This window comes from Cibotium barometz, chromosome 13, assembly GCF_041138505.1.
Source record: "Cibotium barometz isolate CiBa-2024 chromosome 13, ASM4113850v1, whole genome shotgun sequence".
NCBI classification, from domain to species: domain Eukaryota; kingdom Viridiplantae; phylum Streptophyta; class Polypodiopsida; order Cyatheales; family Cibotiaceae; genus Cibotium; species Cibotium barometz.
This window is the reverse complement of record NC_141058.1, coordinates 50,225,757-50,250,418: the sequence shown is the minus strand read 5'-3', so window position 1 is coordinate 50,250,418 and position 24,662 is coordinate 50,225,757. Positions and strand designations below refer to the sequence as shown.

Below are 24,662 nucleotides of genomic sequence, written 5' to 3'. Positions count from 1 at the left end.
CATACAGTAATAGACTTTAATGCTTAATGAGGCTTTTATTGCCATCCAATCATCCATGCGATTCGATTTGAAGTCCCCGCTTCTCAACTATAGAGAACATTTTTCTCTAATGAGCTCTCCTAGAGCTCAAAATTGTGTATTACTAAGGATTATGCTTCTAAATACTTCTGAATGGTGAGAAGCAATACCTAGCCTTGGAGCAAGCTTGTCACCATACCATGAGGCCTAAGGGTGCAAAAAGTAGAGGTGAAGTTTAAAAGCAACAAGAAGACCTATTGGCGCCATTGCTGAGAGAATAATTAACTAGCACAGCCCCATGAGTTGCTAACTTCTCTTCACTCTTACACTAAGTACCCTTGGGCAATATTGATACATAACTTTTCAATTGTTTTATGATTGGCGACAACTTTCACAAACATCACTGACAAATCATGCAAATTAAAGTTCAAGTAGAAAATAGTGTTTGTAGAGACATGCAAGGGCACAGAAGTTCCAACGTATCTGATGGGTAGGGTTACCTAGACATATAATTTTGAAATCGTTGCTTGGCTAACATATGATGGTCTACTTTTCTAAAATTAAATATTGCCATAAGTTTACTTATGCAAGGAAGTATTTTCATGTCAAAAGGCAACACACCATAGTGAGTTGTTGCATTATGCCTAAATTGTTTGACATTCAAAAAAGTGCTAATGCATTTGTATTCTTGTCCAATGTCCTTCATTTGGGTGGTACAATGAATCCAATGGTGTATCGTATTAAAGGCACGGAATCTTTTGGGAGGAGACTAAGGTCAAAGCTTTTAAAAACCACTTGCAAGCTAAAACAACAAACTCTACCCAGTGAAATGTCAGCAAACACAACGGAAACTTCATTAAACATCTCTCGCCCTCTCTCATCAGATATCTCTCTATCAAAACAAAAAGCCTATATGGTTAACCAAAGTGAGCATTCGAAGATTTTTCTTGTGAATGCCCAAACACATACCTTGAAAGTCCATGTAATGTGTACTAGGTCTCATGGGCTATTTCGAAATCTGACTCTTGACTCTCTCTCTCTCTCTCTCTCTCTCCCCTACTCTCTTCAACATCCTTTTAATCTATAACTTATTTACAACCATACAAATTTATCTTTCATTTTTCTCTTCCCATACAAATTGGTTTGATTAAAGTCAAAGCCATCTTTGAATGGCTAAGTACTTAGGTAGCAAATGCAACTAAATGCCCTATTCGTCATCAGCAGATCTCGCCCACGCCAACAGCAACATCAGCAAATCGTTTAAAAAGATCTCGCTTACAGCCGCCAATCACACCCACAAACTCTCTAGCAGCCCCATCGTGAGCAATAATGAAGAGATCACGACCGCCGCAAACCGCAACCGTTGGAAATCAAAACGCAAATTATAAAAAATGTTGAAAATAACTTGTTAATTCAAAGGTTTTGCGGTTACTTTATTGCAAGTTCCCCGCAACTAATTAATACAATTTCTTTTTTCACTCGTTGTATGCCCCTATCAGAGGACTCCAAAAGAGTATAAACATTGCTCTAATTCTTGAACGAAAGTTAAGAAAAATAAAGGTGGGGAGAATAATCTGGAAGATAAGGCAATACGACCGTTTTTGTTCGGAGACATGGAGTCCAACCTTCCCCCTTCCACAGAGGAGTTGTGTAATGCATTGTAATGATGCAGGTGCAGAAGGAGTGCTCTGCTGAGCGTTTTCAATCAATACATGCACGTTTGATACAAAAACTGAAGGTATACTCTTAGTGAGCCTTTGACTACAGCTGTATAATGCTGAAACTGCTGCCAAAAACATGTCTAATGAGTCTGCTTCTTGCCACTGAACAAGCAATACTCCAACACCTTCAACTAATCTTTCATAAGCACTTAAAGTGTCCTTGGAGAATGCCTCTTTATCTTTAGCTTCAGTATTAACATTTTTCTTCCCCTTTAAGGTCTCATATTGAAGTTCCCTCAATTTCATCTTTGCCGTTATAAGTCGAAGTGCCTGCATTCACAGCAGTGGAAAAGAATCCCATATTGGCTACTTGTAATGAGCAAGGTATAAAATAAAGTCAAGGGTTTAAGGCTCAACTTACCCTTATTTTCATGTCCTTATTGCCAGATCTAAGCAGGTGAACTATGCCTTCTGCAAATGAGCTTGGTGACATTAGATTTGTGATGCATTCAAGCAGGTGGCCTGCTCTTTCCTGGAGGGATCTTTTATCACTACGGATTAACATTTTTTTATCAAGGGACGCAATGCTGATTTTCTGCAAAAGCGAAAGTACCTCTTCCAACATATTTACAAACGTGTCCTGAAACGTAAAAATGAGGTTGTATTAAAACCTCTCTCTCTATCTCTCTCTCTCTCTCTATCTTTCATTTTTCAAAACGAAAACATCATAATTCCTACTCATTCAAAGTGTAAAAAGCTACCTGGTATTTTTTCCAAATTTTGGCGTTTTTCCAAGTGACACAAATGGACTATGGCTTTGCCATGGGTTTCCCATCATAGTGGAATGTTTTGGATCATGTTTCATAATTCAAAGTATAAAAGGCTAACTATCGTTTATTCAAAATTTGGCAATTTTTCAAGTTACACAAATGGGTTTCTCAAAATGGTAGGGTTTCTGAAGTCAAACATTTTTCTGAGTCCTCAATGGGCTATCTCTATTAATTAAATTGAATCACCACCTGATTACTCAGACACATTTGACACACAAGGGCTAGCTCACCCCAACTGAAAGCAGGCATGGAAAAACACCACAAATGACAAGCACAATTACACACTCGCTGTACATCCTTGTGTTCCTTTAAGAAAGCAATGCAGTCTCAGGAGGCTGGAGGGACCAATGCAAAGCTTTGCCAGAAACACCTGCAGCCACCTGAAGCAGTACCAACCTGCTAGAGGTATTGAGAGAGACTTTCACCGCTTAACTCTTCCAAAAGCTTGATAATTTCCTGGCTTTTAGCAACTACTGTGAGCTCATGGTCTTCTAGAAGCTCCGCAAGGAAAGGAATAGTTTCTGGCAGAAGTGCTAGGTAATCCTCCTTCAAATGTTCGACCAGAAACTTTACAATATCCAAGCTTAAAATTCTAACACGGACAACCTCACTTCGAGTACACAGCAATACCTGCAAAAAGAGCACCAAGGATGAAAATTAAGATGCGACAGAACCCTTTTTCCACCAAGATTCAACTTTTAAACCAGCCTTCAAAACTAACAAGTTCATGGTAGTACCTCATGATTTAATGGCTTCCACAATAAATCTGTGCCTGCTGTAATGGCCATCTGACCCAAGCACGCTACTAAAACATCATCCATATCCTGACTGCTAGGAACCCATTCAGTGGTGTTAGATGCAGCCTTCTCTGAAGAGGGCTTCTCCACAGTGATTTGCTCAACGAGTGGCCCCAACATCATCTGTACATTCAATGAATAACCAGTGTCAGTTGTAGATAAGAAATAAAGATCATCAATAAATATGTGCCTGGCCAGCTACCCAGCACTCTTCTATGAGGTTGATGGAGGAGGCCTAGCTCTCATGCTCTGGCACATCTGCATCTTTTTGGAAAGAGTGGCCATGGCCCCCCCTGTCCAACTTTTTACACGGAGCCTGACACATGCCTATCCCCCTGGCACATTTTGCAAGCACGGTGTGGTGAGACGATTGCAGGCGAGTCCATTCCCCCTGAAGAGATGCTGCCAGCTATATGGGTTAATCACATCCACACCCTCTAGTGCTTCTTCTCTGTCTGCTAGAATTCTTCCAAAATCAACGTCTTCACCACTGACACTTCTCTGCCATAGGTTCTACTTCATCAACCTGGATTGGTGGCAGCAGGTGGCTATGTCCCCAACTGGATCTCTAAAAGTGTCGGGATGAACCAGCAGCACAAGACGGACGATGTCCAAATGGCAGGGGGGCTCACTGTGTATGTAGTGACAGCGGGCAGCTTTCTTCTGCAGCTCATACCGGACCCTTCTTGATTAGGAAGAAGGGCACGGTCATCTGGCAGCCACCTATTTGGCTTCCCCCCCTCCTACCCCCTCTATGATGTAGCGTCCCTCCAAAAGCAGCCAGCCATGGAGGGAGCCCCCCCTTCATTTTTTCAGTTTTCTTACTGTCATGGACAGGGTTGTATTGTGCCTCTTGGCGAATTTCGCTCTAACTAATAGAAGGATTAAAAAAAGGAACCTTACCTGAAACTTCTGTGCATCAAGAAAGCCGACATTGTCATATAGGAAGCATTTGTGAAGAGCAGAAATGATAAGATAGCGAAGGTGCCAGTCAGCACTTGTTAGACCAACACATTTTGGTTTTCTTTGCATTATTTCTGCTGAGACCTTTGATTTCTTTCTAGGTTTCATAGTCTCTCTGTCTTGGCCATCTGTTAACTGTTGCACACATCCCTTGAGCAAGTACTGAAAGTAGGGCACAAAGACAGACCTGCAAAATAGAGAAAATGCAGCCAATGAGGTGATAGCTCAAGTGCTAAAGATGTTTGACTAGGACCACGAGGTCCTGGGTTATGATGCTTCCTTGGCGGCATCGCCTAAGGGCGGATAAAAATGCAACAACGGACAGGCAGATGCCTACGGGCAGTGAACAATGGTAACTATGGGAGGATCTTGGGCCTATGGCTAGTCGGGAAAAAAAAAATAGAGCAAGTTCAGTAAAACAAAGCCTGGCAGCTATGCAAAAATTGTGTGACTTAGTGGCTTCAGGCACATCCAATGAAAAGGGTCAAAAGGTAAGAAGGCTGAAAACAATTTGCAGACTAGTCTGTCTACCAAGACTATATCTTCAAACGATCTGTGCCCATGCTCACTGAGAGGAGCTACAACTAGCAGACAATTGCACCTTTTTCGTCTGGCCTGTACAGCAAGGTCATGCACGGACACCCCAAAGATTCAGCAATGGAACCCAGCAGGATTTCCAAACCCAGACTTGGGCCAATAGAAAGTTATGCACTAACCACTAGGCCCTCTGCAAGTTGTGATATGTCTGCCACCATTTAACAAAGCAGAAGTCACAATATTACCTTAGTTTATCAGCTAGCTGATTGACCACCTTGAAGAAGACAATATTACGATGAACATTCTTTTTGTTTCCATCACCTTCATCATCAGTTAGTTCCAAGTCTGCCCACTCCAGTACTTTTACAAATAGAGGCTTGAAAGTGTTCTCGCTGAGCTTTAACACAAGTCCAGTAAACAAAGAGATAATACTTGTCTCTACCACTGCAACAGAAGTGAGAGAGTTTGGAGGTCTCCTTCGAAGGTCAAAGGCACCCAAGCATAGCTCAAAAACTCTCTTATAATGTGTTACCACAGAAGGCCTATCGAATGAGGTGACCACCAGAGAAAGCGTCTCAATGCAGGCAAGTATGGAGGTATCTCCTCTCTGAAGAGACCGATCGTACACACTTATAAGTGGATCAAGAAGAAGGCGTACCTAAAGAAAACACAGATCAGATAAGTCTCTGGTATACTCACAACCAATCGACAAACATTGAATTGCGTCCGTCTTACCGGAATCATTTTGGGAAGAAGTTGCCGCACTGATTCTGCTTTCTTATCCAGGTTCTTAAAGGTACTGGATAAGAAACACGGCTCTAGCACCAACAAATTCAGAATTTCATCAAGATAAGGGCTCAAAAAGCTTCCCAATCTTTGCACCACGGCTTCTAAAACACTAAGGATTGCCAGATGCAAGTCTGCTTCCTTGGTTGACTCTGTTGATTGAGCCCTTTTCTTGGCTTCATCTGTGTGTGAAAACAAGGAACACTGCTTGGCTGTGGCCATAACTCCCATAATGAGTTCGTTCAACACGGGCAATGAATTCAGGCCAGCTTCAGAAATTATTGAAGCAATGCATTGTAACGATGCAGGTGCAGAAGGAGTGCTCTGCTGAGCGTTTTCAATCAATACATGCACGTTTGATACAAAAACTGAAGGTATACTCTTAGCGAGCCTTTGACTACAGCTGTATAATGCTGAAACTGCTGCCAAAAACATGTCTAATGAGTCTGCTTCTTGCCACTGAACAAGCAATACTCCAACACCTTCAACTAATCTTTCATAAGCACTTAAAGTGTCCTTGGAGAATGCCTCTTTATCTTTAGCTTCAGTATTAACATTTTTCTTCCCCTTTAAGGTCTCATATTGAAGTTCCCTCAATTTCATCTTTGCCGTTATAAGTCGAAGTGCCTGCATTCACAGCAGTGGAAAAGAATCCCATATTGGCTACTTGTAATGAGCAAGGTATAAAATAAAGTCAAGGGTTTAAGGCTCAACTTACCCTTATTTTCATGTCCTTATTGCCAGATCTAAGCAGGTGAACTATGCCTTCTGCAAATGAGCTTGGTGACATTAGATTTGTGATGCATTCAAGCAGGTGGCCTGCTCTTTCCTGGAGGGATCTTTTATCACTACGGATTAACATTTTTTTATCAAGGGACGCAATGCTGATTTTCTGCAAAAGCGAAAGTACCTCTTCCAACATATTTACAAACGTGTCCTGAAACGTAAAAATGAGGTTGTATTAAAACCTCTCTCTCTATCTCTCTCTCTCTCTCTCTCTCTACTGATGCCGAGAGCCGACATTAATCCCATCAGATTATATCACTATATCAGTTCTAGTTCATTTTTTATGTTTTTCCCATAATTTAGTAAGATGCTGCATATATTGTAATTTTTTTTGGTCTCATAGACCATTTTGTTATTTATCAATGCTGACATAGGGAATATGGTAGCTTGAATAGAAACATTATGGCATATTCTTTTGACTTTTCCTTGTGGTTACTTTATGGTTTTATCTCCTCTTTTGACAAGAGTGTGTGCATGTGCCTTTATGCTTTTTCTCCAACACTCCCCCTCAACATTTAATAATAAGGCTTGTTCTCCAACACTCTCTCTCAAGCGTTATCCTAGTACATACTTCATTTGAAAAATCACTTAGAAGTTGTCTGGTTTTGTCCTTGGGATAGAGTAGATGGTAGTCAAACCATCTTTATAGTAGACCTTTAAAAAGCCCATGCGTCTTCATACTCTACAAAGTTTGCATCTTCTTTGCAAGTTTATGCTTCTTCCTTTGAGATATTGGCTTGTGCTTTCTTGTGAAGGCAGTTTTTCTCATTGTGGTTATTTTTACCACAATGCTTACAAGGGTTTTTAGCATAACAAACTTTATTTCCACCATAGATTATCTTTTACCTTTCAAGTTCTTTTTGGTGTAGGAGGAGTTGTCTCCTCCTCTTGGCTTTGATTTGTACGTCTTTTCTTCCTCTTCGAAGGAGTTGATGACTTTGAAGGAGTTGATGACTCCTTACAAGGTGAGACTCCGCAGACACACGGACACTTTCTTGAGAGAGCTTCAGCCCCAAGCACCCCGACCCCTCCCTCGCCAGCCAACCATCACCAGCCTCTTCCAGACCCAACAAGAGGACACCCATACAATGGATCCCGTGGACACACCTCGGGCTGCTTCGGACCCACCTTGCCCGAAAGGAGTTACCTCAGACCGGCCTCCGCATTCCAGCATGCCCGATGCCCCCAACCACCTGAACATCGGCCATGATCCCATCATCAACTCCAAATCTAGGACATGCTCCATCACCATCAAGCTACCTTCCCACGTGACGTAGCTGAGGGAGCCATACTCATTAGCCCCATGCTTAATATTTTGGAGAGTTGTATACCATCTATTGAGGGTTGATGCTCCTCTCATGTTTCATGCCATGATGCGATTTCCATGGACAGTTTTGTATCACTCCAATGAGATAGTTTTGTTTTGTTTCTATTTTATTTTCCGTTCCCTAATGTGATTTGCTATGGACATTATTGTATCAGTTTGGTCTCATAGGCCCATTGCATCTTTAGTAGACATTAAATCTCTCTCTCTCTCTCTCTCTCTCTCTCTCTCTCTCTCAGAGAACCCCTTTTCAGAGGGGTTCGATCTTGCTATAGGAGAGTCACGACATTCTTGAATAATCTTCCTCCTAATCTTGGCACAATCCGCGGCACAGACTCTATGATCCCGGAACAATAATCCGTTCCGGATCAAATACTAACTACTAGCCACCCTACCAGATTGTACGACCCCTCTGAAACAATGGAGCTCCCTGCCTGAACCTCCTACCATACCGACTAAAATGCCCATCAGTCCGACATAGCCCTCTCAAGGAATCATACAAGTCAACACTAGTCTTGAAAAAACTCAAAAGATTCACCTCTACAATCCGACTCAAAGCATCTGCAACCCTGTTCAAACTACCATTCCTATATTGAATCTCCATATCAAAGTCCTGCATAAGCTCTACCCACCGTGCCTTCCTCCCTCTCAACTCAAGGTATCACAAATATACTTGATCAACTCATGGTCGATCAAGACAACAAATTTGGACCCATATAAATAATGTCTCCAAATTTTCAATGGGTCTGTCACCGCATACAACTCTTTTTCCCGAGTATACCAAGCTTCTTGCTTTCAAAAGCCACAGGTCGTCCCCCTTGGAATAAGACAACCCCAATCGCATAATCACTGGCATCAGTCTCAACTGCATAATCACAAGTGGTTGGCTGGGACCTTGTAAGGCTAAAATACCTTCCTCTTTCACCTTAAGCTGGAGAGTCTAGAAACCCTCGTCGAGCCTCTCATTCCAAGTAATAGGACTATTGGACTTACATCCCTGTCTTCTGACAAGGTACATAAAAGAAATAGTCAAGATTCAAATGATCCTTTCAGAAAGACGATGAATCCCAAGAATGCTTAAAGTTGTCTCACTGTCCAACGAATTGACCAATCCAACACCTTTTGGATCTGCTCAAGATCAATGCTCATACCATCCCAAGAAATTCGATGACCTAGGTATGTGAGCTCCTTTAAAAAAAACTCACACTTCAAAAGTTTAGTATACAATCGTGCTCGTCTCAAAATCCCAAAGACTACCCTGAGATGCTCAAGATAATCCCGGAGGGTACAACTATAAACTAAAATCTCATCTAAGAACACCACAACGAATTTCCTTGAATAATCTCGAAAGAGATCATTCATCGTCTGTTGAAACGTAGCAGGAGCATTCTTGAGCCCAAAAGGAAACCCAAAGCCTAGGGTTGATTTTATTCTATGAAGCCTTCCCAAACCTAAACTTACATTTACGGTGGAAACCTTGCTCGGAATTGCATGGAGTGTGAGATTTCTGAAAGGCCCGTTTCTGGCTAGCCATAGTCTCCTCATAAATTCTAGCATACTTGAGGGCATCCTCAAGCATCCTACAATGGTTATTTCTCACTTGGAGTTTATGATCTCAAGCAAGACCACAGATAAAAAATCTGCATATAGTAGCATCCATGTTCCCTGCACAAGACTGCAATTCCCTAAATCTCTACAAATACCCATCAAATGACATGCTGCGCATATCCAAGTCTACAAACTTGGACACAACATCAAACTCATCCTCAATATGGAGAAACTCGTCTTGCGAAACTCTGCCTCAAAATTTGCCCAAATAGTAGGTTTATCTCTAAGTTCTCTCCACCAAGTAAGAGCCTTTCCCTTTAAGAGACCCCTCACCATTTGAATCTTCTGGGCGTCTTGAAAAGGGCGAAACTCAAAGTGCAGATTCCACCGATTCAGCCAAGAGTCTACAACCTCCTATGTCATCTCTTTCTTCTTGCCCACAAAAGCATCAAGTGTGAAAGAGGCCTGAAAGATGGCGCAACTACAACCGTACTTGGCATAGGGGCTGATCTATGAATTGCCCTCTGTAAGAGTGACACCTAATCCCTCAACTGCTACATATCAGCCTGTAAAGTCAGCCCAGGCTTGGCCATTTTCGCCTGCCTGTATCCGAATGCTAGTACAATATACTCTAACATACTCAGACCATAATCAGTATCTGAATGGTGGTACTCATAGACACCACCATACTCAAACTATAATCAGTATTCGAATGCTAGTACAACATATACAAAACCGACCATAGGGATGTACCTCTCCCAAACAAATGGTCACCTAGAGATGTATACATAGAGCATATCCTCCAAAACTTGATGCACCCTCCTGTTAGCTCTATAGACCAAGGATGAAACAAATACTTCCCTATCGGAGAATCGTATAACTATCAAGTATCTCTCCACTCTCATCATAAGTAGAGCCTTAGAGAATGCTCTTATCAGGACTGTGTTCAATCCAAAACACCACTGATATAAGTCATCGACACCATGTTCAAACCAAAACACCACCGATAAAAACCCAATAGTGCAAGTTAATATCCGTCAGTGCAAATCCATGCAATGACTACAAACCATCCGCCGTTTTCTAGGGTTAACTGCTCCTAGAGTTATATACCTTCAAGTTCTAAAGTCTCGGGGAAACCTGGGCTATCGAAACCCACACTAAACATAACCTAGTTGTCGCCAGGAGTCCTATGTTCAGCATCATCTTAGGCAAATTTGACCAAATCATATGGTCTCTTGGTGCCGAACATTCCACCAAAATATGATATATCCTGTCTCTTGCCTAACAAACCGAGGAAAATCATCATGAGCAAGAACTCAACCCTCCACCAACACTCTACCACACAATCCCAGATACCAAATCCAATAACTGGATATTTGCCACATTAGAGGACAGAGCTCATACCTCATGAACAAAGGTAAATAAAACATTAGTTTTACCATCCAACAATCACGAGTTCTAGATCACATCCGACATTAAAACATCTACCTCATTGAAAACCCGAAAACCGCAGATGAAGTAGACCCTAGCATCCCATACCACCAAGATATGCCCCATATACGTTTTACAAATCCATCACTCACTCGTCTGCATACCCCGAATATTTAAATTGATAGCTATGCTCGGCACACAAACTAACCCTTCACAGAAGAATAAATCTATCCATGAAATCCACTGAAAGACCATCACTGATGCACTCTCTTAGTATGGATCTCTGCATAATATATGCACGCACCTCAAGATCGATTGGTAACCCAAATGGTTTCCCAACACACTCCGAAGAGGCAAAACATAACAGCTTTACCATACCAGTGCCGAAACATAGAGTTTCACCACCCTAATCCTAGATCCAATCATACATGCAATCAATCCGCAACAGCACTCCAATCATCCGCAATCCCAAATCCATTTTCTCTCTTCCATGTAATTGATTTAAAGATCAACACGTCTCACCTTCGGTCAACTACCACCCAAACACAAATATGGATGCATCCAGAAATCCTATATGTAGCATGTCCTAGCATCCCATACCACCAAGATATACCCCATACAAAACCTCATTTAGACCCATGAATCAAGGTTAGAGTGATCAATTCCTTCCGAGACCTTCTCTTGAGACAACCAAACTCCTACTGAATGTCGGCCACTTTCAAGTTAGACCCCCACATCAATCTGCCAATACAACATTTCCTAAGACCTCCTTCAATCCTGGGACTACCAAAAGTGCTTAACACTCAAAAAATGACAAACTATGTCAATACCCAAACAAACATTGTGCCCGTAGCTACTCACTGGTACGGAGCATAGCCATAAATGGCTAAACAGTCTCTGAGTACTGTTACCACAGCTAAGTCCTACACAAGAAGCTCTGAAGAGCACTAACATCTCATCATTCCAATCAAAGGACCCATGAACAACTACCCAAATAACAAAAGAAGAAATCCCAAACATTACTCAAAACAAAATCACATTGCTCCTCGTAAGAGAGTAAATCCCAGCACAATGAAGTTCCCAATCACAACGAGCAAATTCACCTCTTTTCCACCCTTTGTATCTGTCCACCCCAATGAACATGCCCCATCCAATAGATCCAATTTTGTTTTGTTTCTATTTTTCCATTCCATAATGAGATATGTCATGGACATTATTGTATCACTTTGATCTCATAGGCCCATTGGGTCTTTTGTAGACGTTAATAGATCTTCCTCTCTTTCTTCTCATAAAACAAGTTTTTGGTCTCACAGATCGTTGTTGGGACAAGTCCAAGCTTGTATGTGTGTAAACCATGTGTGAACAGCCCCATAAAAGGCTGTTAGTGTGTTTGTGTGTAGTTAAGCATGCATTAAATAAGGTCAAATGGTTTGGTATCGGAAAAGGCCTTTATATACATAGGCTTGTTCTTCGTTTTATATCAATTAATCTAATCATTTCCACGTCTCTCTGCACTACACCCACCATGGAGCAATTTCATCCACCGTAGCTGTCTTCTTTGATCCTGGAAGCCCTAGGTTAACAATTGGTATCATCACTAACTATTAGGATTCCTCTTCTTTTTCCCTTAAGAAATTGGATTTTCTACATTTTCTATTTCCGCCAGCTGCTGTTCGTCGCCTTCATTGTTGGCTCCATCGCTTTCTCCACTGTTCACAGCTGCAGCAACAGCGCTACTGTCGCTTTTGCTCCCAATGCTGCTGCAACAGCCACCTTCTGGCCCATAGTAGCAACAAAACGGGAATGTTAACGGGAACGGAACAAAAGCCGCATCAGGGGATGAGAAGGGGCCACAAGGGGAACGGGAACGTGGGGGAACAGTAAGGAGGAACAAGAGAGAAAGAGACAAGGAAAAGTGAGTAGCCTTGCTGCCTTGCCTTGGAAAGTAGGAGTCGAAGTGTGAAGAGACTCGAGAGAGGAGCCCACTCGTGACTCAGAGCTGTCAAGCACGCACGCCGCACGGACCTAGGAAGTACGCGGGCAGGCGGCAACAGGGTACACCTTTCAAGGATATCTGCAGGCGGCTTGCGCTAGCAGGTACACTTTTTTTCTTTTCTTTCTTGGCCAAACATAAAAAACATTCCCCAAAGGGGGAACGGTAGCCAAACATTCCATGTAACCATTCCCCCACATTCCCCCACGTTCCCCTTCCAATTCGTTCCCCCATGCACGTTCCACCCGGTTTAGGCATCTTAGCCTTGGGGGAATGCGTTCCACCATTCCCAATGGGTGGAAACGGCGTTCCCCTGCTACTATGTTCTGGCCGCCTCATCAACACCAGAAGTTGTAGGCTTTTAGCCTTATCAAAGCCTACGTCCACTTGCAGCTGCCTTCGCGCCTCAGCCGGGCAGCACCTCCACCTGTTGCACAGGAGTCGCCACTTGCTGCCTCGTGGGTGTCTCGACCTGTCCTCGCCGCCTGTACCAGCAGCTGCCGACGTTTGCCATGTCACCCACTTTGCCCCTCTTGGAGCACCCGACCTTGCCTTTGAAGCCTCTCCAGCCATTTTGCATGCTGAACTCACCCTTGACAGCAGCCTACATCGACTAATGCAGGCACATTTGCTTGGGTGGGCAACCTCCGGTCGTCGCCCATTGGCTGGCATGCTGCCGCAGCTTCCTGTCGCCCCCCTCAGTTTTGTGTTCTGCACGTGCACACACGTCTCCGCGGTTGGGCAACCTTTTGCCGTCGATTCTCGCCTGCAGCTCCAGTGCATCGATAGCATCACCATCATCACGACTGTACCTGCAGAGTAGCATTCAAAATTGGGGAGTTCTAATTTATGAAAACAAATTGGGGCTTTTCACATAAATTACGTCAAAATCAGTTAAATTGAAGCTGTTGCATCAAAATCAATTTGGGGTTTTTCATTAATAAGGGCAAACTAGCCTAATTAAGGTCTACAACACCCATAAAAATTGGGGCTTTCAATAAATTTGAACAATTAACCACATCAAAGCCTCTTCAATCAATACAAATTGGGGCTTTTCTGATTTTTGGGAAAATTTGACCAATTAAAGCTTGATACTTCACATTGAGAGTCACAGGGGTTTTCTGCCGCGGCTCACAGGCCTAAAATGACTGGCCAGGCATCCATTGCTTGGCGCCGGCACCGCAAAAGGCATCTTCATCGACATTCCAACTGCAGGAGTTATTAAACTTTCCAAATATTTATGTTTTTGTGTGTGTAAGAGTCGTGGGTTCTCTGCCCGGGATGTCCCCCAAAATCTGAAAAATGATCTTGTGCGTGTCAATAAGGGTTTTCTTCCCCCAGAAGTCCCTCGAAAATCTGATTGTATCTATGTTTGTAAAGCCTTGAGGCTATAAAAGGCTCCTTTTCTTATTTATCCCTATTAGGAGCCAGGGGGTGACTAAAGTGCAGGCCTAGCTACCTCAGTCGCATTATGTGATTGGAGGGCTATCATGACACGGGAGGTGTGCATGTTGAGTTGACCCTGACACAATATGTGATGGGGTTAGAAGGTAGTATCTTTCTTTTGTGTTCGGGTCTCACCATCTTCACTCCAAAGGGGGGATTGTAGGGATAAGTAGGAGCTTGTATGTGTGTAAACCATGTGTGAACAGCCCCATAAAAGGTTGTTAGTGTGTTTGTGTGTAGTTGTGTGTGAACCACCTCTTAGGAAATGGATAAGCATGCATTAAATAAGGTCAAATGGTTTGGTATTGGTAAAGGCATTATATACATGGGCTTGTACTTCATTTTATATCAATTCATCTAATCATTACCCTTGTCATGAAACTTCTCTCTCTCTCTCTCTCTCTCTCTCTCTCTCTCTCTCTCTCTCTCTCTCTACTGTTGAGTCTCTCTCTTTCTATTTTGGAGAGTGGTATACCATCTACTCGGAGCTGATGTTGCTCTCATGTTTCTATGTTCTTCGTATTCCATGATGAGTTTCCATGGACACTTTTGTATCACCCCAGTGAGATAGCTATGTTCATGTTTTCTTTCTGTTTTATTTTCCATTCCATGATGAGATATGCCATGGACATTATTGTATCACTTTGGTCTCATAGGCCCATTGGGTCTTTCGTAGACGCTTAATATATCTTTCTTTCTTTCTCCTCCACGTGAGCGATTTCATCCACCAAAGCTGTCTTCTTTGATCTTGGAAACCCTAGGTTAACAATCCTTGAGGTTTTTCGTAGACGTCTCTCTCTCTCTCTCTCTCTCACACACACACACACACACACACACGCTTCGTATGGATCGCTTGCCCCCATTCCACTAGAGTTTCGATGCACCACTATTACCTCTCACCTGCCAGCACATTAACCGACTTATCGGAGCAAACCTCTCCAGACTCGAGACCCTTGTCACATGGTTGGATCCACTGCAGCTTCCTACAAAGATGCAATTTTACCGGGATCACCTAATAAGGCTTACAGAGGATGGTTTCATTCAGAAGCCTGTCTATCTTTATAGACACATGTCACATGCCATGAGGATTGTGATTGGCCAGATCAGAGCCTCATCACATCACCTAAGGGTGAAGACTGGGCGAGCAGAGAGTCCCATCACAAAGAACAGGATCTGTCATTCATGTTCACTAGAGGTCAAGACAGAGAAGCACTATCTTTGTAGATGACTGCCCAGTGTACTATGAGATACAAGCGAGGTTTCATTGCCTCTTTAGGGAGGGATTTGCGTCACTGTCTTGGGTCATTGATTTCCCATACCAGCGATGCTTGGGACTCAACCTAATCCAGCTGTGCAGCCACAGAGATCGGCTATGGAAAGAGACACAGAGGTGGACCCCACATACCTCACAGCACACAATCACGAGTTTCTTCCATCCGACCCAGGATGGAGGCCCTCGTGGACAACAACGAGATAGCCCTGACCCCGATGCCCCTACTCGACTGACCATGCAGCGCTCTCTGACAGCACATGTGCCACAGATGCCACCCCGCCTAAAAGGTGTCTCCCTTTCAGGGGCACCGAGCTGGACGGCCGAGACCCACTAGATGCTCCACCCAACAGCTTCAGATCCGAGAGATCCTCCAGATATACACAAGTGCCCCTTTATAGGTAGTCGATGTGGAGAGCCTCTATACAATCACAGATGTCGAGAACCCTCTTGGACCCTCTCAAATTGTAGCATTGTAGCACTGTACCAGAGGCACTTACAGGGCTGTTGTTTCTTATCTCAGCTCTAGCTGGTTTTTTTCCATGTTTTTTTTTTACATGACTTTGTCACTTCATGGACACATTGTAAAATTTTTGGTCTCATAGACGACCCTTTGCTCTTTCGTAGACGTTCACAGCAGCACGGGCAGTGAGCATGTACTATCAGAACTGGTACATAATACAACTGGAGTCAAACAGAGTTGCTCCATCCCCCAGACCGTTAACCTTTTTATAGGGCAGTAGGCTTTGTTCCCTTCTTTGCAACTGACCTTAGAAAGACACATTCATGTCTACTATTTGAAACTAGGGGGCTACATACAGAGCCTTGTACTGGGGTATAATAAGGATTGCACATACTTGGATGTGGTATTCTCAAGCCTAAAATTCCTTATGAAACCATCAGTATAGGCAAGACGATTAGCCAAGGGATATGCACACACCTAGAAAGATAATGTTATTAAGTGCATCTTCAGCAGGCAAAGTCCGAAGTGTTTCTCGTTAATCTTAAGACACTACATTTCAAAACTTGGAAATTTACTACTTGATTTACTTTTTAAAAATATAATGGAACTAAGAGAAGGAAGCTATTTCATACCCTAACAACTGCCTCATTTTCTTTGCTTCGCAACTCTTGAGAGAGTTCAATCTTCCGCAACTGAGTAGAAATGAATTGAACCACCTTATCTTGGACCTCCCAAGCACTTTCAGCTTGCCCGACCTTGTCAAATTCACCTTGTCTTTCAACAGCCAACACTTCTTCTTGTGTGGCTTTCAACAAATTTAAAAGTGCAGGCAAGCGAATAGATAGCGCATATTCTTCACAAACACTGGTACTAAAAGCTTCCGACCATTTTTGTACATCTAAATCATCTACAGACTTTCTCTTGCTGTTTCTCATCCTTTTTGGCAGTGACTTGTTTGCATGTCTTGAAGATGATAGACTGCTTTCCAAAAGCAGCAGTAGTAGAATGTGCAAGCTTGTGGATTCCTGCATCAATCTGACAAGAAAATCTTTTTTAAAAACCTTCAAAGTAATAAAATCTACTGCCCATCATCTAAAATTTAAGAGAATTAGCAATAAATTTCAAGCAAAAAGTCATGATTTCATCCTGATTCATCCAAGAAGAAAATGAAAACTGCATTCTATCAGGGTAAACAAATCTTCACAACACGAAAGAGTCAAAGTTCAAGGCATCAAAATCAAATAGTGCAATGCAAAGAGTTACGGACAAGCATGGGAAGACATTGCTTTGTAAAGATCAAAAATAATGTCACCAACATTTCGGTTGAAAAGTTTCAGTATGTGAGCAAGCGTGTGTGCGCACGACTATGTATGTATGTACGTATACACACATGCACCTGCACACATTCAATGGAAAGCTTGGGAATGTATTAATCAATTGGCAGTGCTCATCCTTAGCATAGTCTTCAGCAGGCTTGTCCGCAGCCCCCACACATATGCAAAGCCCAGTCCCCTCTGTGTCTCTTCTTCCCTCCCTCCTCTCCCCCTTACATGAGGGGTGCAGCACGTGAAGGGCACATATTTCCCATACATAGAGTACACTTTGCCTGACAAGAAAATGTGGAAGCCTTTCACACATAGCTTTGCAATTTGATTATTACAGCATGCTGTGTCACTTATAACGACGCATTTAAAAAAGAGGGCAAAAAGTAAATAAGGAACAATAGAGAATCAGTACTAAACACCAACCATAGACAGAACAGAAAACATGCGATTCATCAACATACAAATCCAAGATAAAACAACCTTAGAGATAGCTAAATTTCTTCATATTTAGGTGTCTACAAACTAACCTTAGTGTTGTCTTTAGCAAAGGAGTTCTACGGTGACTTGGAATTTGAGGTAACGCCTTCACAAATATCTGTTGAACAATATTGTCGGTGTTTTCAGAAAGATATAACATGAACACTCCTAACTTTTTCTGAATATCAAATAAATGAGAATTCACTCAAGCGTCACCTGTAAAAGCAACCTGGGGTTTTTCATCTTTTGGAGCCAGCTGGGAACAACTGCAGATATAAGCTTCTCCGTGACAAGATAAGAGTGGCTGTCATCCTGTAAAACACTTCCGAAAATATATTCATCAGTTACAAGAGGGATGAAGATACACACTCCAAACTGAACGAGTGGCGAGCTACACAACTAAGAGAACCGAGTAGTTTTCTTAAGATTCTGCAATTTTGAAATGTAGGTAAAATATAAATTATCTGTCTTTAAATTTCTTTTTATTGACACTACTACCCAACTCTTCGAGAAGCATAGCTATGTCCCCATAAGTAGATTGGCAATATTGATGAGTAAAATGACCTTAAAGTGAAGGACACTCCCACCAACTGTCTATATAAGTGAGGATAAGGCTCGTTAATGAGCATTCCAGAGAGGATGGAGACCTTGGGAATCAAGATTCAAGACCCAGATCAGGCCTTAATCTGGCACAAGCCCAGCACAGGGAAGGTAGATTTGGTTACGAGACACGAGTGCTTGGGTAAGGAGTCATGCCTGGTGTTGATCAAGCTCAGGCCTTCTCCTGACAGAGCTATGGCTAAGTAGTGAGCTAGCCAGTCCCTCCAAGAGCATCCAATGAGCTAACAATTGTTTAAAATTTGCACGCTAATGCTGGTTGAGCGACCCTTCTTGTGTAGAATATATACAGTCAAAAACCCTGATCCTTTCATGATACGTTTCCAGCTTTTGCTAGCCACAGCCAAAAGAAAACCTTCAAAGACACTGAGGTTTAACTAACGTCTTCGAACAAGCGTTTGCAAAACCAGCATAAATCTTGTTGTAGGCAACATACCTGAATCAGAGTGGTTTCACCCAGAACAGAAAACACCGTAATGACATGCTTTAGAACAAGCTTTGGAGACACTCTTCCCAGTGTTGTCAATAGACTCAGTGACTGATTCAGAGTGGCCACATCTGTCATTTCATGTATGAACTCCACAAGGAAGTCCACATCATACCGCTTGTCCATCGTATCCTATGATCATATAGCCTGTTACAAACTATTTCCAAAAGTGGTACCAAACGCTAACTTCAAGGTGCATAGGGCGAAATGCATGGATTATTACCTTCTCAACTCCAGCCTGAGTAGAATTCGCAATCTTTTCTATCACTTCCAAGACAAGTTGCTGCACATAACTTATATGAAGACCTTCTGCCTCCTCGGTGCTCTCAAGGTTTATTGCATCAGCTCCATGTCTGTTACTGACTGCATCTATCTTGGTTAGCTTGCGGAGTAATCCAAATAAAGAAGGGATCAGTTCAAGCCTGCACCATTATAAAACGTAGCCTTAAATGTTTTTCCAACTACTCAATTACTTCTCTTAGTTTACAAGAGATAACCTTATCATCAAAAACAAAGATCAACTCACATTCACCAGCAATAGGCCTTACATGTCACTGATATCATCTTTTAGCATATAAAACTCCAATACTGCAGTTGAAGACTTGATTACGTCCATCGCATCCTCGTCAAGAAACATACTTTCTCCCTCATCGACATGCAGTCTATCAAGAAGCCCATTGATATACTTCACCACAACTGAGGGATGAATCTGTGTGCAAGCAAGTCACTGAATTATTGACAGTACTATCACACGTGTGATACTACAAAACTATATTCTATATCATGATAAACAACATACATGAATACTCTTAATGTTACAACCTAGCATGTCACGAACACAATCCTGCTACAAGAAAGACTTCTGCAGGCATTCCCTATGCTACGTGAACACAATGACCCAACAAGCCTGAAGATATCCTGGAAACCAAATGAAAAATTTAATTGGTGACTTCTCCGCAGATGGTTGGACTCATACACACAGCTGCTGTAATGAGATGCGTGAAGCCGATCGCACAGGCTCAGGCTTGAACATACTGAGCTGGATCAATTTTTTGAAAATGACATCCTGCATTTAAAAAAACCTCATTGGTCAACAGAAAGAGTAGAGCCAAAAAACAGACTTCATTTAAAAGAAAGTTACCAACTACCAACACAAGAAGAGATACAAAATCGTTTGGGGTCACTGCACAGGACAGTAGCTCTTAGACAAAAACTCCCTCATCAAAGCAAGTAGCTCACTGATTTTTAAAACAATAGTTGTTAATGCTATAAAGTCTACACTTGAAACATTGGCCTGAAAAAATGGCTTAGCTTTCCATAAAACTATCCAATTTAACTAATCTATTCTAAAGTAAATGTCTAATTGTATTTGTCATGGAGAGAGGATTGAACAGACTGGGCCCTTTGCCAGGAGCAGAAAACCATGGTTTGCTCAATGTGGTTGATACTAAATGATCATGCCTGATTAATCATACAACCAAATTGAACATTTAGCCTCAGCTGTTTAAAAATTCTGCAGAATCCCCAAGACTTCTTCTAAACACTGGACATTAACCACATATTTCACCTAGAGGAACAACATTGGCGTTTCAAAATCTTTAGAGCACGTTCAAGTACACTGATTCTTTCTTGGTGAAGAGAACAAAAAGGTTCTATCATGGGAGAAGCCTTGTGAAGGTACTACCAAGAGGACCAACATTGGCGTTTCAAAATCCTTGGAGCACATTCAAGTACACTGATTCCTTCTTGGTGAAAAGAACAAAAAGATGCTATCATGGGAGAAGTCTTGTCAAGGTACTTAAGGTGCTCAAAATGTCGCAGCTAAAAGAAGACGTAAGAAACCTTGACTTCAGTGTACTGAAACCATCTTCCAAAGAACCAACAAGTCTACAATATCCACACCAACTCCTTGTTAAGAGCCAGAGCCTTGAGATAATTCTAATTATTTCTGGAGTAGAAGCTAGAAGATGGTGCACAAGAGGCTGCATTTGGAAACAGTAAGTGTCTACAAAAGTGGCTGAAGGGAGAAAGAAAGATCTATCAACATCTACAAAAGACCCGAAGGGCATATGAGACCATGAATCGTACAACGATACTAAGTGTAGCTTGGTTGAACACAATGCTAATCAATACACTTAAATACACTAAGATTTTATGGACACTTGCTCAAATACAAGAAGCAAATTACAGAATTGACAAGAGACACACAATGAGCCGGAACGGCCGACCCCTCCCTCAAATAAAGTATATTGATCTTGGGAGAATCAAGTACATAGTGTCATGGGCATTTCTGACCAGATTTCCATACCAATGCATATGAATATAGTATTGCAAACAAGTGGTTGCCGATGTAGACTTGCAATCCACGCTACCCTCTCAAGTGCCCATGTTCCCTACCATCTGCTCTCTATTGTTCCACCAACACATGGTAGCAACAATCTGCAAGAGATCACGTAGGACAAGAGAACACTACACAGGGTATGTGATCTTGTAATACGGTTCCTCCCTCCTGCTACTTGCTCCCATATTTAAGCATAAAAGCTTACCAATAGCAAGTAGATTCGATGACAGCGGAAGTCTTCGCGATGAAAGTCCTTGGAGTGTTGAGATCTTCAATTTGTCGCATTTCTTCGAGACAAAAGTCTTCAAGAGGATAAAGGGAACCTTGGGAAACCTTTCCCTATGGTTCAACTTGACAAAGGAGGGCTGAAATTAGGGTTTTCAGCAAAAAGACCAGAAATTACAGCAATAAAGAGAGCTGTTTTGTCGAATTTCAGTCATTGGGAGTGTGTAGGAGAGTGATTAGCATCCGGAAACACTCTTGGAAGCTTGAAAAACACCTTAGCAAGCTTGGAAATGGAGTTGGGAAGGAGAATGTACAGAAAATGCAGCCCAACAGCCCTCATGAAGGAGACACCAATTTCTAGAGAGAGGAGGAGTGAGGTGGTGAATTGTCTAGTGTAGGTGGCAGGCAGGTGCTTTGTGGAGCAAGCTAGAGTGGACACATGGCTGATTACTCGCTTTGTACTAAGGGGATAACGTCTGGGCGGTGGACATTGGGTTATGTCCACCTCGAGACATCAGTGTGTGTGAACACCGGGCTGGTCATAATTTATAGGTGAGTTTTGGTCACCCAAAACTTAATGAAGTGTGTACACACTCACTTATAAATTAGTGTTAGCTCCCAAGGCCAGGTTAATGACCAATACTTACCACCTGTCACATGCCACATAACCATGTCAGCAGACAGTTTCACACGCACGGTTCACGAGTGGGCGTCCCCTTACCCGGAACTACACATTAGTCAAGCAAGCATGAAAACAGCATGCAATTTCAATTGCAAGTAAGCACATAAAGATACTATGCAATGCAGTATTGGTATGGACAATCCCCATTCATGAGACTATACCAAAATAGACGTGATCCAAGCAAGTACACGAGATACCAAACCCAATGGACCACCAATCCACCAAGCATTTCCGGGCATGTACACGGAGGCACAAGTCCCAACAGAAAACCGAGTCCACAGTATCACATGAGTGGAATCAATCCCCGGCATATGCAACTGCCATGGACACCAGTCCAATGTACATACATGATGAGAAAGCACGGGTGGACCAATTGGGTGGCCAAATGGTGACATCCCCCTCGGCTTCTAAACAGTTATCCGCAACTCAAAAGCATCCAAGGATGTCTGAAGCACATGCAGGCAATCTCTGAAGAACTCTTCATCTACCCATTTAGCATCAATGGGAAGATAGTTCTTAAACTCTTCAATAAAGTCGCTACATTTTTTTCTAGTACGTCCCCTACTATTTCATCCCATTTCCATCACCTCCTTATTCCACTATCCACAACATGCAAATTGTAATGCAAAACTAGACATCAAATTTCTCAAACCTTCATTAACACATATACACCGGATATTGTACCAATCATTACTAATTTAGCAAGCTTAGTACAAAATAAGAAACCACCAAATCAGTAATACAAAATAATAATTTAGGAAACACGTGATGGGTAACATACTAGCAAAAATAAGATAATTTATATAAAGTTAGTTTGGGAATCAATGGGTGCTATGATGTCAAAAGACGACATTTATAGTTACATAGGAGAAAAGAAGTAGCATTTATGTTCATTAAGTGAGAGGCAAGATTCCTTGGTAACAACTAGTCTGTATGCCATGAAAGTGAGAGGCAAGAGTCCTTGGTAACAATAGCTAAAGTCCTCGATACATTTTCAGCCAAAGGTTCTCCCTCACGAGCACACTCAAAGGCATGAGTGGCATGAGTGATACGCGGAATACCGGCACCAACACAAAACTGCAGCCCATGTTGCATGTGTTGTGCATGCACATTTTCAACCGGCAATGGCATTTGACATACATTTTGACCACTACCATAAACATTGTATCCTTCACGGGATACATAAGGTATTCGTGCATGGCGTAAAGTCATTGATTGCTCCTCTCCCATAGCATGGAGATTCATCCTTTTAGGCATAAGTTCTTATTCGGGCACCTGTGGGGATTCCAATGCATGTGGGATGGTTGCCTTTTCTGCATAGGCATCCTCGGTACGAGCAAAGTATGCACGTGTTGCATCCCTCCGTTGCTTGTGCAGTTCTTGAGCAATCATTGCCACTGCATGATCTATATAAGATTCAGCTTTCTTGGCCTTCAAACGGTGTACCAATGGATCCTCGCGGCGGAAGAGACTCAATTCTTCTTCTTGTGCATGGAGAAGAGCCTGCATATGAGTAAGTTCAGCCCTCAAGACTATGGATTCTTCTTCCTACATCTTCTCTTTGCCACGGGACAGCTGTCCCACATATTCATGTTCCCTACTGTAAAGCATTCAAAGCATGCATTTCATTGTCCCTATCTCGTGTTAGCATCTCCAACATTCATTGTATGGCTGTCCATAATGTTCTAAGTGTAGAGATAGCTAGTGTTCACAGTGATCGTCTCTCACGATAGAAGTGAAGAGAACCGTATGCTTTGATACCAATGTAACTTGGTTGAACACAATGCTAATCAATACACTTAAATACACTAAGATTTGATGGACAGTTGCTCAAATACAACAAGTAAATTGCTGAATTGACAAGAGACACACAATGAGCCGAAACAGCCGACCCCTCCTTCAAATAGAGTATATTGATCTTGGGAGAATCAAGTACATAGTGTCATGGGCATTTCTGACCAGATTTCTGAACCAATGCATATGAAAACAGTATTGCAAACAAGTGGTTGCCGATGTAGACTTGCAATCTACACTCCTCTCAAAGGAATTGAAGTGAATCAGCGCAGAACGTCGGTGGCAGCCCGATTTGCAGGCGCCGTTTTTCAGAAGTGGATTTGAGATTTCTTCTTGCTCAGTTGCAATTGCTCCAATTCCTCATAGCTCCAAGGGTTTTCAAGCATGCTCTACAAGCTAGTGAAGACAGAATTCAATTTGATCAAGTCTACAGTGAGATCCAAGCTCTTCATCAAATCTGCAGATGACTTTGGTAAAATAGAGATTAAGCATTCAATATTTGATCAAATCTTATGTTTATTGACTTAATCCTCTACTAGACTCATTGCTATTGATGGCCTTGAAAGCATTTGAGCTCATTTGAAGTCTAAGACACCAGATCTGGACTCCCCGCATACTCTGTTTTTTGCACACAAAACAGTGGATTAATTTGCTAATCAATGATTAATCAGTGCTAATTACTGTATTTTGGTACAATTGAGGGTTCAAATTAACCATTAGGTATCTGATACAGATCTCTATAACTTCAGATTGCAATTTGGAGTTGGTTTGATACTCCAACCATTCCGTACAAATTGGTTACCCTTGATTTAATGTAATTTCTGATAAAATTGTGCTGATAAATTTGTGATAATCATCAT

The 24,662-nt window shown here is 42.2% G+C and overlaps 2 protein-coding genes across 4 annotated transcripts in view; both read right to left on the bottom strand.

Annotated features, from left to right (window-relative positions):
• Positions 1-1,449: 1,449 nt before the first annotated feature.
• On the bottom strand, positions 1,450-2,304 carry LOC147632787 (uncharacterized). The gene is made up of 2 exons (XM_086807659.1): positions 2,101-2,304; positions 1,450-2,009 (listed from the first exon to the last, which is right to left on the bottom strand). Exons 1-2 carry the CDS (start codon positions 2,302-2,304, stop codon positions 1,494-1,496), a joined length of 720 nt encoding a protein of 239 aa, XP_086663785.1. The 3' UTR covers positions 1,450-1,493.
• Positions 2,223-24,662, bottom strand: part of LOC147632786 (ARM repeat superfamily protein) — a 106,000-nt gene continuing 83,560 nt past the window's right edge. For 2 of the 3 annotated variants that reach the window (XM_086807656.1, XM_086807658.1), the window contains 13 exons: positions 19,737-19,826; positions 19,309-19,469; positions 18,984-19,182; positions 18,710-18,892; positions 17,872-17,967; positions 17,706-17,773; positions 16,486-16,888; positions 6,311-6,529; positions 5,542-6,219; positions 5,052-5,464; positions 4,210-4,456; positions 3,247-3,429; positions 2,556-3,139 (listed from right to left, as the gene is read on the bottom strand). In XM_086807656.1, coding sequence (XP_086663782.1) covers positions 2,909-3,139; positions 3,247-3,429; positions 4,210-4,456; positions 5,052-5,464; positions 5,542-6,219; positions 6,311-6,529; positions 16,486-16,888; positions 17,706-17,773; positions 17,872-17,967; positions 18,710-18,892; positions 18,984-19,182; positions 19,309-19,469; positions 19,737-19,826 — 3,171 coding nt within the window. In that variant the 3' untranslated portion in view covers positions 2,556-2,908. Of the gene's footprint in view, positions 2,320-2,555; positions 3,140-3,246; positions 3,430-4,209; positions 4,457-5,051; positions 5,465-5,541; positions 6,220-6,310; positions 6,530-16,485; positions 16,889-17,705; positions 17,774-17,871; positions 17,968-18,709; positions 18,893-18,983; positions 19,183-19,308; positions 19,470-19,736; positions 19,827-24,662 lie in introns of those variants that run through there. The other variant, XM_086807657.1, reaches the window with a different exon arrangement.